At 55.4% G+C, this 14,550-nt stretch overlaps 4 protein-coding genes across 4 annotated transcripts; 2 read left to right on the plus strand and 2 right to left on the minus strand.

Annotated features, from left to right (window-relative positions):
* The first annotated feature begins 639 nt into the window (after positions 1 to 639).
* Positions 640 to 5,577, plus strand: KVR01_005156 (uncharacterized protein). The gene is made up of 4 exons (XM_044790204.1): positions 640 to 2,783; positions 2,881 to 2,938; positions 2,988 to 4,688; positions 4,803 to 5,577. The coding sequence occupies exons 1-4, from the start codon at positions 2,034 to 2,036 to the stop codon at positions 4,913 to 4,915; spliced, it is 2,622 nt and encodes an 873-aa protein (XP_044645601.1). The 5' UTR covers positions 640 to 2,033; the 3' UTR covers positions 4,916 to 5,577.
* A 542-nt stretch (positions 5,578 to 6,119) lies between these two features.
* KVR01_004867 (uncharacterized protein) lies at positions 6,120 to 7,749 on the plus strand. Its single transcript, XM_044782862.1, has 2 exons — positions 6,120 to 6,876; positions 6,959 to 7,749. The coding sequence occupies exons 1-2, from the start codon at positions 6,648 to 6,650 to the stop codon at positions 7,471 to 7,473; spliced, it is 744 nt and encodes a 247-aa protein (XP_044645312.1). The 5' UTR covers positions 6,120 to 6,647; the 3' UTR covers positions 7,474 to 7,749.
* A 95-nt stretch (positions 7,750 to 7,844) lies between these two features.
* On the minus strand, positions 7,845 to 9,852 carry KVR01_005460 (uncharacterized protein; the record flags this gene model as incomplete). Its single annotated transcript, XM_044788226.1, has 3 exons — positions 7,845 to 8,086; positions 8,820 to 9,150; positions 9,358 to 9,852. The coding sequence occupies 3 exons, from the start codon at positions 9,850 to 9,852 to the stop codon at positions 7,845 to 7,847; spliced, it is 1,068 nt and encodes a 355-aa protein (XP_044645905.1).
* Positions 9,853 to 10,312: 460 nt separating this feature from the next.
* Positions 10,313 to 12,000, minus strand: KVR01_005226 (uncharacterized protein; the record flags this gene model as incomplete). Its single annotated transcript, XM_044784421.1, has 3 exons — positions 10,313 to 11,624; positions 11,679 to 11,758; positions 11,824 to 12,000. 3 exons carry the CDS (start codon positions 11,998 to 12,000, stop codon positions 10,313 to 10,315), a joined length of 1,569 nt encoding a protein of 522 aa, XP_044645671.1.
* Positions 12,001 to 14,550: the final 2,550 nt, after the last annotated feature.

The raw sequence follows: 14,550 nt of genomic DNA on the forward strand, positions 1-14,550 counted from the left end.
CATCCCGCCAACCTCCGCCAATACCAAGCGTTCGAAGCGCACTGCAAGAGGGTCTCGAAACCAGGCACAGCTGGATCGCAAAAAGCTTGCTAATCTTGCCTTCCCCCACTGGTCTGACCTTCTTTTTGTGAGGGGGGGGGAGAGATGGGAATTGCCATGCCAAGCAGAAACACACTGGAGGGGTCGCACGTGTAATGCACGGACCTGACAGTTGTACTGGACATACTGTTACCATAGCAGTCCTGGCCGGCGGTCGCTTGATGCAAGTTGACAGAACCCTTGCTGCCGATCGTGGCGTTTGAGCCGCACCAGCCCACAAGACCCATCATGCGGGGGCCCCTTGCGGGCCTTGGAGCTGGCCGCGGATGTTCGCCCCATGTGATGAGGTGAAGAGTGAGGTTGCACCCAGATTGCCGGAGAGGTGGGAGAGGCCGGATCCGCAGGCCTTGGGCAGGCCTCGATTTGCAGGTGAAGGTCAATGGTCCGCATCGTCTGCCGCGTCTATTGAAACAAGGATTTGTACTAATGGCGTGACTCTGACGTGTGCCACCTTGTCTGGATCCAAAAGGAACGCCCTGTGCTTTTGAAACCAGGATCTCTTGGAAACAAGACAGCGGCACATGCAACTATGCGAGAGCGAGCGCAGTATCGCAGTGTGTACCATGGCAGCAGTGTGGAGGGCGTGGAGGGTGTGCGACTGTCTTCTGCTCTCCGTGCCAGGAGAGGAGACGGTCTGTCTTGCCAGGAGGCGGATGAGAGACAAATGCTGCAATCGTCCGATGTGAGCCAGCTGCCTACCTGCCTTCTCTGCGACAGGCAAGTGCCTGCTCCAGAGATCAAGCCTGACACATGACGCCTTGCGAGCAGCACATGGGTCTCCGTTGCGTGCCGCCAAGGATTGCTGGCACCGGAAGGCAGATTTCATCGCGGCTGTACTACCTACCTAGGTATTCCGCACGTTGGCATTCTGCTGGTTCGGACGCCTCGAGTCGGAGGACGTCTGGGCTCGGCAGACAGATGCCCATGGGGAAGCGGGCATAGCATGTCCTGAGTAAGAGATTGATGGGCAGTACGGACGAAGAGGGTGAGAAAAGAGAGAGAGAGAAAGAGAAAGAGAGAGCGAGGTGGGCCTGGCGCTCTGTAATGAATTAGACGGCGAGGAGATGGGCATAGTTGAGCGAGGACCACGGTGATACAACCTACTGATGAGGACACTGCAAAGCACAGGGCATCTTCAGGTCGAACAAGCTCTGGGGATTCCCACGAGCTCGGATGCTGGACTGACAGACTGACTGACAGATGACAGGTCATGAATGCCAAGAGGTGGCCTGAACTACCTAGGCACGGTAGAGCCTCCGGACACTCTCCCCACGCAGTGCCAGAAGACAACCCCTGTGGTAGTTTCCTGGCAACCGGGTGAAGCTTTCCGGCTGCTCCTTCTGGTTTGAGTTGGATGGGTACGGGGAGATCGTCAACCTCGCTACTTCCTTCCCTCCGGCCACTCCACGCAGGGTCAGTACCCACCTACCTGCCCAGCTGCCCACTTAGCTCAGTCGGGGGATGTCGCGTGTATGGGCCCCGTCGGAGTTGCAGGTGCAAGGTGCAAAGGTGCATATTCAGATGCAGGTGCAGATCCAGGCATGTTTCGACACAACCATCTTGCCATCCTGCCATCTTGCCCATCCTCGGCATCGAAACGAAACTGTCATCAAGATCGATCGATATTCAGACGCCGGAGGATCCCGTCGCCTTAGCTACGCCCACACGCCCTCGCTCGCTTCCTTGGATTTGCTCGCTTTGCTCGCTTCGCTTCCAGCTGTAGATCCCGACTTCTCTTTGCGAATCCCCGAGCAGGTGTGGCTCCTGAGAGTCTCCTGTTTCCACCCACAAGGTTGCCAGACCCATGTGCCAAACCTGACTGCAGACGGTGGCATCATCCATCCAGTCTATTCTTGTCGTCTCTCGTTTTCCCCGGGCTTGGCGCTTTGCACGTGTCTGGGCTTGGTATTCCACCTTGGGACAACAAGGAGGATATGGAACCGTCCGGCATCTCCTCTCATCATCCACATCGTCAGACTCGCCGTAGCGAATACCGCGACAGCCGTCGAAGTCATCGTGTGGCGCATACCAGGCAGACTCGTGGCTCAGACAACAATGAGTCTCTTATACTGTGGCCCACCAGGGCTCAGGAGTATGCTCATGATGGAGACAAGCACGGCTTAGTGAATAGTTGGCTAGAGGATATCGAGACACCGCAGCTGCAACCTATTCACAATAATGAAATTCCGTCCGAAGATCCCAGTTTTAGGACACGCTCTCGGCATGAGACCACCCCTTGGCTGCGGAATCCGTCCCCGAGTAAACTGCTGTCTGACAATCACCACAACGGGCAGGTTTTCAAGGCGTCCCCGCGACAAAGATTACGAGAGCGCAAGCGGCCTCGAGATCTAGTCGAAGGCAGCTCTATCCGTGACCTCCGTGACGAGCAATCCCCTGCCCCAGAGCAGCCTCCTTCTCGAGCTGCGCTGGTTGCGACAGAGCCGCACCGTGCCAGGAGCAAGGAGAGGTCACAAGCGGACTCTCAAGGAAGTGTAGTCTCTGTCATATCGGGAGCAGAGGCTCGGTTCACCAAAAAGGCCCGGCATAAGACCAGGAGCGATCGTTATGAAGCCATGAAGGATCGCAAGCCACGAAAGCCTTCGAAAAAGAAGAGCAAGAACTCCGAAGAGCAAGGCAAAACAAATAAGACTAAGAGGGGAGGTGACTTCTCTTCTGCCAGAGAAGTCATGGGTAACTTCAACTCCAAGTCGATTATGAGTGATCGTATCACTGTGAGCATGCCTGTCCCTGGCCAATGCACTGCGCTGACCTTGTGGTTAGATGCAGCCTACCGTGAGACCAGGCTTGTTCGATAATGGCCGGACATCGAAAGACCAGTGTAAGGCCGCCCTCATAAGGATATCCCACGCAAATTAACTTGCCTCCAGTACCCGACCTCACGTTCCATGAGATGCATTTCCTGAAAAGACCTGCTCCACAAAGGCCTATACACCGTGACCGCGAAAGGGCGAAGAAACGGGGCGAGAGGGAACTTGAGGAAGTATCAGCTTTCTTCCTGCATAAAGGCACGGCAGAAGCGCCTGGTGCGCCTGGTCGAAATCACCCTCGTGTAAGCGGTTCATCCAGCCTGGATAGAGCAACACGTGGAAGCTCTGCCCTTAGCACTGATGCGCCACCACAACAGTCCAGGGCAGGTGAACATTATGGCCATTGTTCACCTGGACTCGACAAAGAAAGCAGCAGAGCAACATATTGGACTTGGTCAAGCAGCGATTCAGCCCCTCGACGAAGAGTTGCCCAGGGGACTGCTTCCAGGGAGCACGTACCTGCACAGAATTCCACACCATCGTCATCAAGCAACGAACTCCAGCACAAGAAAACATTTGATAACGAGGGTGTTGGCTATGTCGAACGCCCAAGGCAAGACCCCAGCGCCAAATCTCGCCCCAAAGATATTTCGGTCACCAGAGATTCCCTGGCTATGGTGTCGTCGGATGTTTGTAATCTTCAACCAGACATCTCGAGGCAGAATATTCGGATTGTTCGATACCATGATCGAGGAGTAATGGCCAGTGACGGGGATGAAATCGTAGCTGGATGTCGCCAGAAAGGCGGAGCCCGATTGGATGCCGTCGAGCAACTCCGGGTCAAGACACCAGCCGGGAGTCCATCTCCCCTGAGCGTGGCCAAGTGTGGTCGGTTTGGACCCGAGGACGAACGAGTCAATCTCACTCATGGAGAGGGAAGATCATACGAATCCACGGCAGTTCATGCAGAAAGCCATAGTCCTGGGCCTGCTCGCCCCAGATCCCCGAAGTGTACGATGATTGAGCGGTTGGAGGCGGCAGTTGCAAATGTTGAGTCGCAGGAATTACTCACTTATCTGCCCATGGTGTTGGCACCTTTGCCGGTCCACCAAAACGAGCAAGCAGCTTCTGCTCGGTACAATAACAGCGTTCCAGGTGCCCACAGCTCCTCTCAAGATGTATGCTTCGAATCTCAACCGTGTTTCTTCGGCGACAGGCACAGGGGTCATTCTGAGGCAGTCTATCAGGATAAGAGCTTCTGTACACCTGAAGGCGAGTTACGAGACAGCCAGAGAGCTCACGAGGTTGACTTGGTGCCGCAAATATCTTCGAAGGAGACGGGTGTCGATTTCCGCTGGATTGACGACCTTAATCAGTCAGCTCGTGTCGCAGGGAGTGCCCATCGCGGACCGTCTGGGGCTGAATCAATGGCTTGCTACTCGTTGGATCATCCTTACAGCGTTCAGACAATTTCTCCCAGCAGGGAGCCATGGCCACGGACTGCGATGAAAGATTCGGCTGATGCTAGTCATGGTCAGGACCCAAGCGATCAATTGTTTGGCAGAACTCAGAATGTGTTGCCGCAAGCCACCGAAATATTTCCGCGGAGATCTGGTAAACAACGCAGATTGAAAGAGTACATTGATCAGATGGAGAATGAAGTCCTTTGCCGCCCACAAGACGCCGCTGACGATTCTTCGACATCCGCTTGGCACAGCATGGGAGACGAACATGGCATCTATGGGGAATTCGCCCGTCAGGAACATCAACTGAACGCCGATGCGTATGACCAAGATCTGTCTGGGGACGGCCACTTGGAGAGTGAACCCGTCGGCGAAGAGTATTATGGAGGGCTAAAGGCGCCACACGATTCGGATTTCGATCACGAGGAGAACAGATTCATGGCTACTTTTTGGAGGCCGAATTTCTATTGAGCTGCCACGATATCTCTGGCTGGAACAAATTCAAATGCTGGTTGCATTCATGACCGCGGCTGCCTGGTCCTCCTCGTGGTGTCTCGTACGGCCATGCTCACCTCCAGGTTGTAGGCTCGCAGGGCCTTCCGATTGCTTTTGGAAAAAGAAGGACCCACAGGCCCCACATACGAGCTCTCGGCCGGTATGATTCGAAATTGTATCGTGCATGCAAACTGTCCCTTGGCTTTTTCGGGTACCTGTCGCACAGAAACCTTTCAAGTCCGGGGTGGTAGTTCACAACGGCTTTTCCAGCAAGAAAGTGAGAGCACGAAGCCCACCGGAACCCGGCTATGTTTAGACAACACGAGCCTGCGATTGCGTCAGAGAAGAGTGTTGAAGGCAAAAGAAAGTTGGTGCACAAGACAATCTCCGCGAGCTAAGGAAATGAATTGAAGGCAGATCCTAATCCAAAGCGGCGGCACTTTGGGGCGTAGGCAAACAAGCCTTCTCAGGCCGATGAAGGCAGGACTCCGTACAGCCCGACGAACTCTACATTCCCGGGGAAGAAATCTTCTCCGAGGACGGCGTGATGCGTTCAGCCCGTTCCGCATTATTGGGATATTTGACTCGGTCGGCGCTGTGGGCTGGCGGCGCTGTGGGCTGGCAGCGCTGTTCTCCGGCCACCATACAGATTTCAGTTTCTCATTTTATGACTCCTTGGCGAAGAATCTGGGGTCTGACTAGTGCAGGCCATGAGGCGCAGGATCTAAAACACCTCCGTCCGGTCTGTCTAAAGCGTCCCCTGAACAGTCATGCGCCAGAACAATGTTTCCGTACTGAACGCAGGCCTGGACGTGGGCGGTAAAACCAATGGTTCTTCGCGATGTTGGCAGCGAGGAGTAGTACCATGGTGTTTGGTGTTTGCTTGCAGCGACTTGGTGACACATCGAATCCTGTCAGACCTCAGACCCGGCCTCTTTGAGTATTATTTTGCAGTTGACGGCTGACGTTGGACCTCAGGTGCCATCAGACCCAGCCTTTAAGGTTTAGCTCCAGCGAGAGCCCCTGCTTTGACGCCGCCAGCCCCTGGATGCCCCCTGGGCCCGAGGCCCAAACGGGGCTTGAATCCGAAGTGGATGCCCAGCCCGGCCTCCACTTGACCCATCCAGGCACTAGTCCCCAGCATTCAGGAACTACCGCATCCTTATGGACGCCATCTGGCTATGTCGGCCAATAGCGGGCGCTCATTTGATTGCACGTCCAATTTCCATGCGCCGATGGCAGGACTCACGATGGTTCGGGTAATTGCTTCACCCCTGCCGACAGCAAATTGTGCACAAGCTCGAGGCAGAGGCGTTGCAAGCTCGCTTCCTTCGCTCGCGGCTGCCTTGGCTGTCCAAATCACATCATGCACACAGGCGGACCGGGCTGCCTGTGCACTGCTGGATTGAATGTGTAAGTAAGCACAAGGTAGCAATGGTGAATACGAGAGTAGTCAGCAGGCAGCACACCTCTTTTTACCATCGTCGGTCCCCCGAGCTGGAAGCCGTTTCGTCCTCTCTTCTCAACCCTTCGTCAACTACCGCCTCCACAGCCCGGGTCCATAGTGTTCGTCTGGTCAACGCCCTCTGGTGTCGCACCTAACCTAGTCACTCCTTCGAAGTTTATAATTATAGTCTCTCGTTACATCCCCTGACCATCAGTCACTCTCTTTCTGCGGCAGCACCGTTTTACGTGGCCATTAATACCAAACCTCCGTCTAGTCACTCGCTCAGAGACATTACCTGCTCATCATCATATCGCCTAATACCAGTTCGACTCTTGTTACCATCTCGCCCTCTTAATCACACAACAGTCAGACACGATGCAGTTCTCAATCTACGCCGCCACCTGCCTGGCTCTCGTCAGCCGTGCGTTCGCACAAACCGAGGGCTTCGATGCCATCACCGCGCCGACCAAGGACCAAACCCTCACTGCTGGCACGACCTCAACTGTGACCTGGGAGTACAACCCACAGTATGCGGGAACCGTCACCATCACTCTCCTCCAGGGCGCGACCCCCGAGACACTTCAGCTTGGTAGCGCGATCGCAAGTAAGGCACCTCCACAGATGACTCTGTCAATCTGGCGCCCTCTGCGCCTTCCATGTCACCTTGACGCTAACAAAACAACTAGCTGGCATCGACAACAGTGCTGGGTCTTACTCTTGGAGCATCGCCTCCAGCCTCGGGGCTGAGGCAACCTATGGCTTGAAGATCAGCCTCGACTCAGATCCTTCAACTTTCCAGTACTCGTTCCCGTTCCACATCGCCTCCAGCGGTTCTGGCTCTGGCTCCAGCTCCAGCTCCAGCTCCACTATCAGCAGCGTCAGCGTTTCCACCACCAGCTCTCTGAGCTCTGCGACGGTCTCCTCCACCACTGGCAGCATTTCCTCGTCTCTGTCCAGTGTGTCATCGGCGGATTCTACTACTGTAGCCCCGACTACTTTCCCCACCTTGGCTCCCACCAGCGGTAGCGGTGTGAACTCGACCAAGACCGCCACAGGAACGACATTGACCTCGAAGGTGACTCCCACCGGCACCGGCTCGTCTTCGAGCTCGACCGCTGTTGCGACTGCTGGTGCCGTGAAGGTGGTTGCTGGCTCTTTCGCCGCTATGGGTGGCCTCGCCGCGGCATTGCTTGCTCTGTGAGAGGCTCATCTCGAGGCTCCGACCTCTTCTCTTGTCCTGGTATCACAGTATAAAAGGCGGATTGCGGTGCTGGCGAATGCGTAATGACCCCTTACAACTCGGTTGCATGAGATTTCTGTTCATTATTTCGGCATGAATGTCTGGGAATAATCGGGTACCCCAAACCAGTAGCCCACGACAGAGAGCTGTGCTGACTGGGCTTGGCCCTATGTTTTCCCTCTCTTTCCGAGCATAGAAAAGTATAAATGCGTTTCAATCGAGTCATATTGCAAACCTACCTGGAATTGGTTACAAAACCAAATTCAATCAACTTCGATACTAGCCTCGTTGTGTGATGTGTTCGGGTGAAACTACCTAGGTGCTGTAGCCTACTACTTATTATTAGACGATCGACAGACGATTTCACAGGGGTACTGTACTGCAGGGAGACGGAGTAACACAGCAGCCTTTCGAGATAAACTTTGGCCAGTGCAGGACGGTTCATGCAACGCTGGCAGCTGTCTTGGCGCAACGGCCCTCCCGAGATCTGGTACTGTGACAGCCTGGAACTGGCCGGCCAGCCCGGCCGAACGTCCTGAAGTCCTTCGGCCCGGCGTCGGGCCCGGCCTGCTGGCTGTGACCTAATTGTCGTGCACCGGGACTATAGAGGCATGAATACATGATTTGGCTCTTTTTGAGAAGATCGGTCCCCAACAGTCCCCAAAGCCGATCGCATCCTGAATTAAACATGGCGATGAAGTCAGCAGCTTAAACCCCCGTGGGGATCGGCGCGTGGGCTGGCAGAATGACTGTGGCTTCCAGGCCATGACGACTGCCGCACCACGACTGCTCGGGTACGACCATGTGAATCTAGTAGAAAAATGCAGTTCGATCGTGTGCTTATTTGCTATGGTATCGACTGTAGCACAGCTGAGAAGTGAGGCAATTGCAGGCTTGGGCTGGCGGTAATTAATTAGAAACCAGGTGGTACGAGGTGGCTAGCAAAACTTGAGGACCACAAGCTGAAAACCGCTGTTAAATGAGGCCGAGATTACTGGTCTTGTATGGCTTGAGCCCCTCTCCCCTTTTCTTATCAAGCAGGATCAGGAGAACATCTATGTGTCTATATCAACATCAGGAGAGCCTCGCCTCGTATCCTACAGCTGAATATGAGGCCTCTCACGAGCCTAGCATGCTACTCCGTGGGAGTGAATACCTCAGCCAGATGCTAGCAGATTCAATAGAGCAGAACCAACATAACGTAGTGTAGACACGCCCCCGCCCGCCTGCTCTCCATTTCTCATCCCGGAAGAGCTGCTTCTCAACCAGACAGCCAAGACCCTGCAGAACAAAGAGGAGCCACAGGCCACCACTCACCTGCCAGGCGTATTCAGCCCGGGTCAGGGCCCAACCAGACCATGCATGCCAGAGACCACTCAGACCAAAAGCCCCAAGCACGCCTGCGGCCCTGCCCGCGCCGGGGCCAAACAACCTCGACGCCACGCTCCTCGCGGGCACGTAGCCGAGGTGGTACAGGAACGACTGGGCCCCTTGGTGCCAGCGACAGGTCCAGAACTCGACGAAACCAGCAGAGGAGAAGGGCCTGTCGAAGAGCCGGTTCGGGCAGCGGTGGTGAAGGAGGGCGTGCAGGCCTTCGAGGCCGAGCTGGAGGCCCAGCAGGCCGGCCATGACCTTGGCCTCGGCGAGGGATGGGAAGGAGTATTCCAGGGGCAGGGCGAGCCAGGGGATCAGGTCCGCCCATGTAGCAGCAGCAGGAGCAGGAGCGTTCCCCTTGTTGCCAGGTGTTGTCTGGCGGGCTGACCCGTCCACGGCGATGTCGAAGGATGCGTACCTCGTCTCTGAGAAGAGCCTCCAGGCGTTGGTTGCGTGGGCCCGCCAGCCCACGAGGCCGTAGCACGGCTCGGCCTCGGCGCCTCGAGGAATGGGCGGCTTGCGCGCGCGGGCCACGGCGAGGTCGAGCAGCCTGGCGCTGTAGAAGAAGGTCGGGATACGGAGGGCAACATCCACGGTTGGGACCTCGGAGGGGCACACCAGGGGCACGGCGAAGGTGAATAGGGCCGCCAGCAGCCCGGTCACCCGGGTCGACCAGATGGCGAGCTCGAGCGGCCAGAACTGGAACGGCCTCAGTCCCTTTTGGTTCCTCCGCCTCGCTCCTGCCAGCTTCGCCTGGAGTCTTGCGTGCTCTGCAGCCGTGAGGGACAGCGAGACGAGCGAGGTTGCGTAAAGAATTGCGCTTGTGGCAACGTGGACGACGAAGCGTGCGTGTGCATCATCACGGCCATGGTCATGGGGCTTGCGCCGCGTGGTGTAGTAGACTGATGCACCGGCGAGGCACAATGCCCCGACCAGAGTGCAGATGTATCGATCTGATCTGTGCATCGCTGCGCGTTGAGAACATGATAATAATACAGAACCGAGATTCTGGCTTTTGGCTGTCATCGACATGGCGTTTCTCAGCCCCAGGCAGAAGTTTAACGGATGTTTCGCCAGAGCTAACTACTAGCACCACTCCCGCTCCTGTTTGTCATCCCCACGAGTGCCGGCCTTGGAAAGGCACGAGGTACTGTTGTGGAAATGTAACAATTGGATGTTATGCACGCAGGTATATGAGATATCAATTCATTCATCAAGCATCTGCATTTGTGGTATCCATAATCTATGCACGCCCAAATCATCCCGCAACTGCAACACACTCTCGTGTCATGTTGCCACAATCTCATTCTATAGTGATCCCACCAATACCCGGACGCCGAACAATTCAGGAAGCCGACAGGTTATATAAAAGAAAACAAGCACCAAACATCACGCTTTGCGAACCAAGAGCCCTGGAGTCTCCGCTCTAATGGCCACCCACTTGGCCCTTGGGAATAGGGTTGATCCACGCAAGCAGGACGTTGAGCGCGAGGTGGATGCAGCCAATAATCCAGAAGGCCTTGGCGTAGTCTGAGCCACCACCCATGAAGCGGAAAATGATGGCGAAGATGATGCCGCCGAGGTTTCCGACACCGCCGGTGAAGCCGCTGACGATACCGTTGGCGTGAGGGTGGACGTGCGGCACCAGGGCAAAGTTGGCGCCGTTTCCGGCCTCGAGGAAGATGGCCATGAGGGCGATCAGGCCAGTGAAGGTCGGCAGGTGGTGCGAGTTGACCTGGCCGATGATGATGAGCAACACGCCCGTGATAATGCCGCAGGTGTGCTGCCAGCCTTTCTTAAGCCAGACGCTGCGGCCAAAGCTGTTGTACAGCAGATCGGCGATGACGCCGCCCAGGGGCCGGGTGACGAAGTTGAGGAAGCCGAACATGGCAGCCCAATTGGACGCCTTGGTCTGGCCCAGTGATGGGAAGTTCTTGAGGTAGTAGGATGACAGGACCGAGTTGATGGCCAGCTCACCGCCGAACGAACAGGCGTAGCATAGCATCTGCACCCACGTCTGCGGGCTCGCGAGCACCTTCATCGCCTCGTTGAATGACGGCTTGACGATGACCTCACCGTTGGCGGTCCTTAGCAACTCATCCTTGGATAGTACAGCCTCATTCTCGGCATAGGGGTTGGGGCTGCCATTGCCCTCCAGCTTGGCCTCGTCCTTGTCGACCTTCTCCCCATCAATAGTGCCCGCTGCTGAGAGGGGCTTCTCGTTGATGCTCCCAGGGACAGACACGATGGGGTCGGCCAGGACACCGTGAGATTGGAGGTTCTCCTGGACATGTGCGTGCCTCTCACTCCACTTGCCGACAGGCGTGTCAGGGCAGAGGAGCAGCAGAGTGATGCCGGTAAAGAGGAGCATGATCAAAGGCACGATGAAGGTGAGTCTCCAAGCCTGGTCCGGGTGATGTCCGTGGGCAACGAACGAGTCGAGGACGGCGGGCATGATGAAGTAAGTGATGCCACCTCCGGCGTTACCCCAACCTCCGGTGAAGGCATTCGCAGTGCCGACAACGTTCTTGTCAAAGAACCCGGTAGACCAGACCTGGCATGGGACGAAGGCCCCACCCAAGATTCCGATGAAGAAACGGCTCACGTATAAACCATTTGCAGACTGGACCAATGGTGCCAATCCTATTGGGAGGGACCCCAGGAGCAGGCATCCAGCAAAGACTTTTCGAGGGCCGAACAGATCGCATAGGGGGCCAGCAATGAATCGGATTATAAGTCTGTCGGATCGATGTCAGATAAGTCTTGAGGAGGCGTTGAGAGATGTCTCTTACGTGGCACAGAGCGATACGATGTTGGAGTTTGCAATTTGTTGGGGTGTTAGGTGCAGGTCGGCTTTGATCGTATGTGTCAACTGTGAAATGAAAACGTCAGTCAAGTTGAATTGGAAGGAGATCTTAGCCAACCAATCTCACTTACCAGTGGAGGGAATGTGTACCATGCCCAGAAAGATATCATGAACCCAAACCATGAGAAGAAGAACACACGACCGTAGATGTTGACAACATTGAAAATAGGCACAGTTCTGGCCTTCCTGTTGACAGGGTTGATCTTCGGTGCCTTCACGAGGTCCGAGAATGTGAATGGGAGCCCCATTTTGGATGAGTTTTGCACACAACCGGGGGGGAGAGGAATGTTGACCAGGCTGATCAAATTACGAAGAGTCCAGTTGTGCAGGATGAAATCCAGACAGGAGTTTGATGAGTCTGCCACGATCCTACACTGCTGTTGTCGGCAGGAGAATATCGCAGACTCAATATATCAACGTGCTCTCTAACATAGTAATTAGCCAGGGTTCTCCCACGATGTAAGCATCTCCGGAGATCAGAGCAATACCTGCGCTAATGTTGTCGTTTCCGCGGGCCCAGCCTTGTGGATATGCACCACCAAGCCCCGGAGAAGCGTCGAACAGCTTGAGACAGCCAGTTACCGGAGCGCTGGATCGCCCTGAGGGTCTGCTAAGCCGAGACGAGCGTCTCGATTGGTGGCCTGGGCGCGGGTGTATCGAACGTCTCTCCTGATAAGGGCCTGATGCTGGGACGAGAGATAGGTGGGTATCATGCACGATGACAAGATCGAATTAGGCTTTCCGGAGCTGGTTAAGCTCTTATGACTGTCAAGGTAATGAGAGTCCCACAGTACGTTGACGAGCAGGCAATTTGTTAATGTATATTGCGGCTTTGTCTGAGATTCCTGTATATGTCCATCATCCAACAGAACAGATACAATATTGCAGGTGACTTGGAAACAAAGTCAAGATGTCCAGCAGACAGACTTGCGAGCGAGGACAAAATAGCAGTGGAATTGTTAAGCAGCAAGACGGAGGAGCGATCCCCAGCCTGGGATACTGTTCAGTAGATGGGATGGGGTAGATTTAAGTGACCAGGAGGAAGGAGCTGACCACCAGCATTAGCCTTGTCACACCTCAGCGGCCACGGCTGTGGGGTGTTATCCCAGCTTTACCACTTTCAATGTCTGCGCCGGTAGTAAGAAGATAGTGAGCAGCCGGCAGAGTACAAGCCCGAGAGACGTTCTTTGTGCTTTGTCGGGCGTCTTCTGGGTTCTGCTGCACTAACAGCCCGCCAGGCCCGTCAGCCCGTCCGGCTTGGGAGGTGATGTCTTGGGGACCCCGGCCCTGGCTTGGGTTGCTCTGACTTGGCTTATCGAAGGGCCCCGACGATGGACCGAAGCTGATTGGAAAACCAGGAGCTGGAGATGGCGGGCGAGGCCATGGTGACGGAGAAAGGCAGATCGAGATATGCGGGCGGGCGCATTGGCTGAGATGAGTCGAGATAAGGGAGGGAAAAAGTCGGGTGCTAAAAGCGTAGATTGGACACGGGCAAGGGTGGGCTGAGAGATAAGAGGTCCGACGGAGAATGGGCCTTTTTGCCTGGCGCTCGCACTCTCGTCTCAGCTGCCTGATGCGATAGAGACGCAGACAGGGTTTGGCTTGGGCGTCGATTGTGCGGTCAATGCCTTTTCCTTGTGGATCTGATCTGACAGTCGTATGTGCTTGTCGTCCCTTGGAGATGACTGTCAAGCGTGGATGGAGTGATGTCGTCGTTGCAGGTTACGGATACTCTGGGTTATGTTAGCCGTGGCCTTGATCTCGGCTCGCCATGGACGTGCTGCTCATGGGGATATTGGACCGTTACCCATCTTGCTCCCCGATCAAGCTCCGCCATCAATCAATGAGGCGATCTCTGTTTCTAAACATTGTCGTTGAAAATCAGACTCGAGGTTTGCAGAGCCGCGCCCAAGGTACGTGCCGTGAGAGAAACCAATGTGTCACGGATTGCAAGGGACCCGCGTGTAGTCTCTATCAGGCTGTCATGAAGAATCGACCACCACAGAGTTAAAGCAGTACATCCCGCTCTGGTGGGCTTCGGGTGCCCCCCACGACCCACCCGCCATCCTTGACGAGTCTTCACCTCGGAGATGTCAATACCGCAGTACCTTTCTTCAGCCTCAATCCAGGAACAACGAGTACGAGCAGCTCTTTGATGTTGTGTCTCCCTCGCTTCACATGCTTACCACGCCCCCCGGCCGATCTTGGCCCATTTGAATTCAACGTTCTGACCGGTTCTGCATTGTTTTTGCACTTCCGCGCCGCCGTCCCAGGCCGTCAGACGTTCTGACCAAGCCCGCCTCCTCGGGTTCTCTCAGTGAACTGTCACAATGAAGCCCAGTCATCCATTCCCGGTTTGCTGGTAGCTTGCTCCGGTCTGTGTCTCAGCCCTTGCGTCGCCTGCCTCGTTTCTTATGCTCCTTGCTTCTCATATGACCCTCTGCGTTTAGTACAAGAGCGTTGGCCAAGTGGCTGCTCTGAGACGCGAGGAGCAGCAGCTTCTTAACACTCGAGGTTGAGATCATCAGATCTTGAACTCCAATCATCTTCTTTCGGCAAATGAGACCCTTGATCCGTTCAAGGCCCCATGTCCCCCGGCCTTGGCTATCGCATCTTGTGGGGGTGACGGAGAGCCAGACCGGGATTCCAAGCACTCTCCCGCTTCGGCCACTACGGCTTGGCCCTTGATCAGCCCTGCGGCACCTTCATATTGTGGTCACAAGTGGTGACATCTATTATTATATCCAATCCACACGCAGGAGCCCGACTGTACGGCTTGTCCCGATTAGTCCGTACAT

This window comes from Diaporthe batatas, assembly GCF_019321695.1.
Source record: "Diaporthe batatas strain CRI 302-4 chromosome Unknown Contig00005, whole genome shotgun sequence".
NCBI lineage: Eukaryota > Fungi > Ascomycota > Sordariomycetes > Diaporthales > Diaporthaceae > Diaporthe > Diaporthe batatas.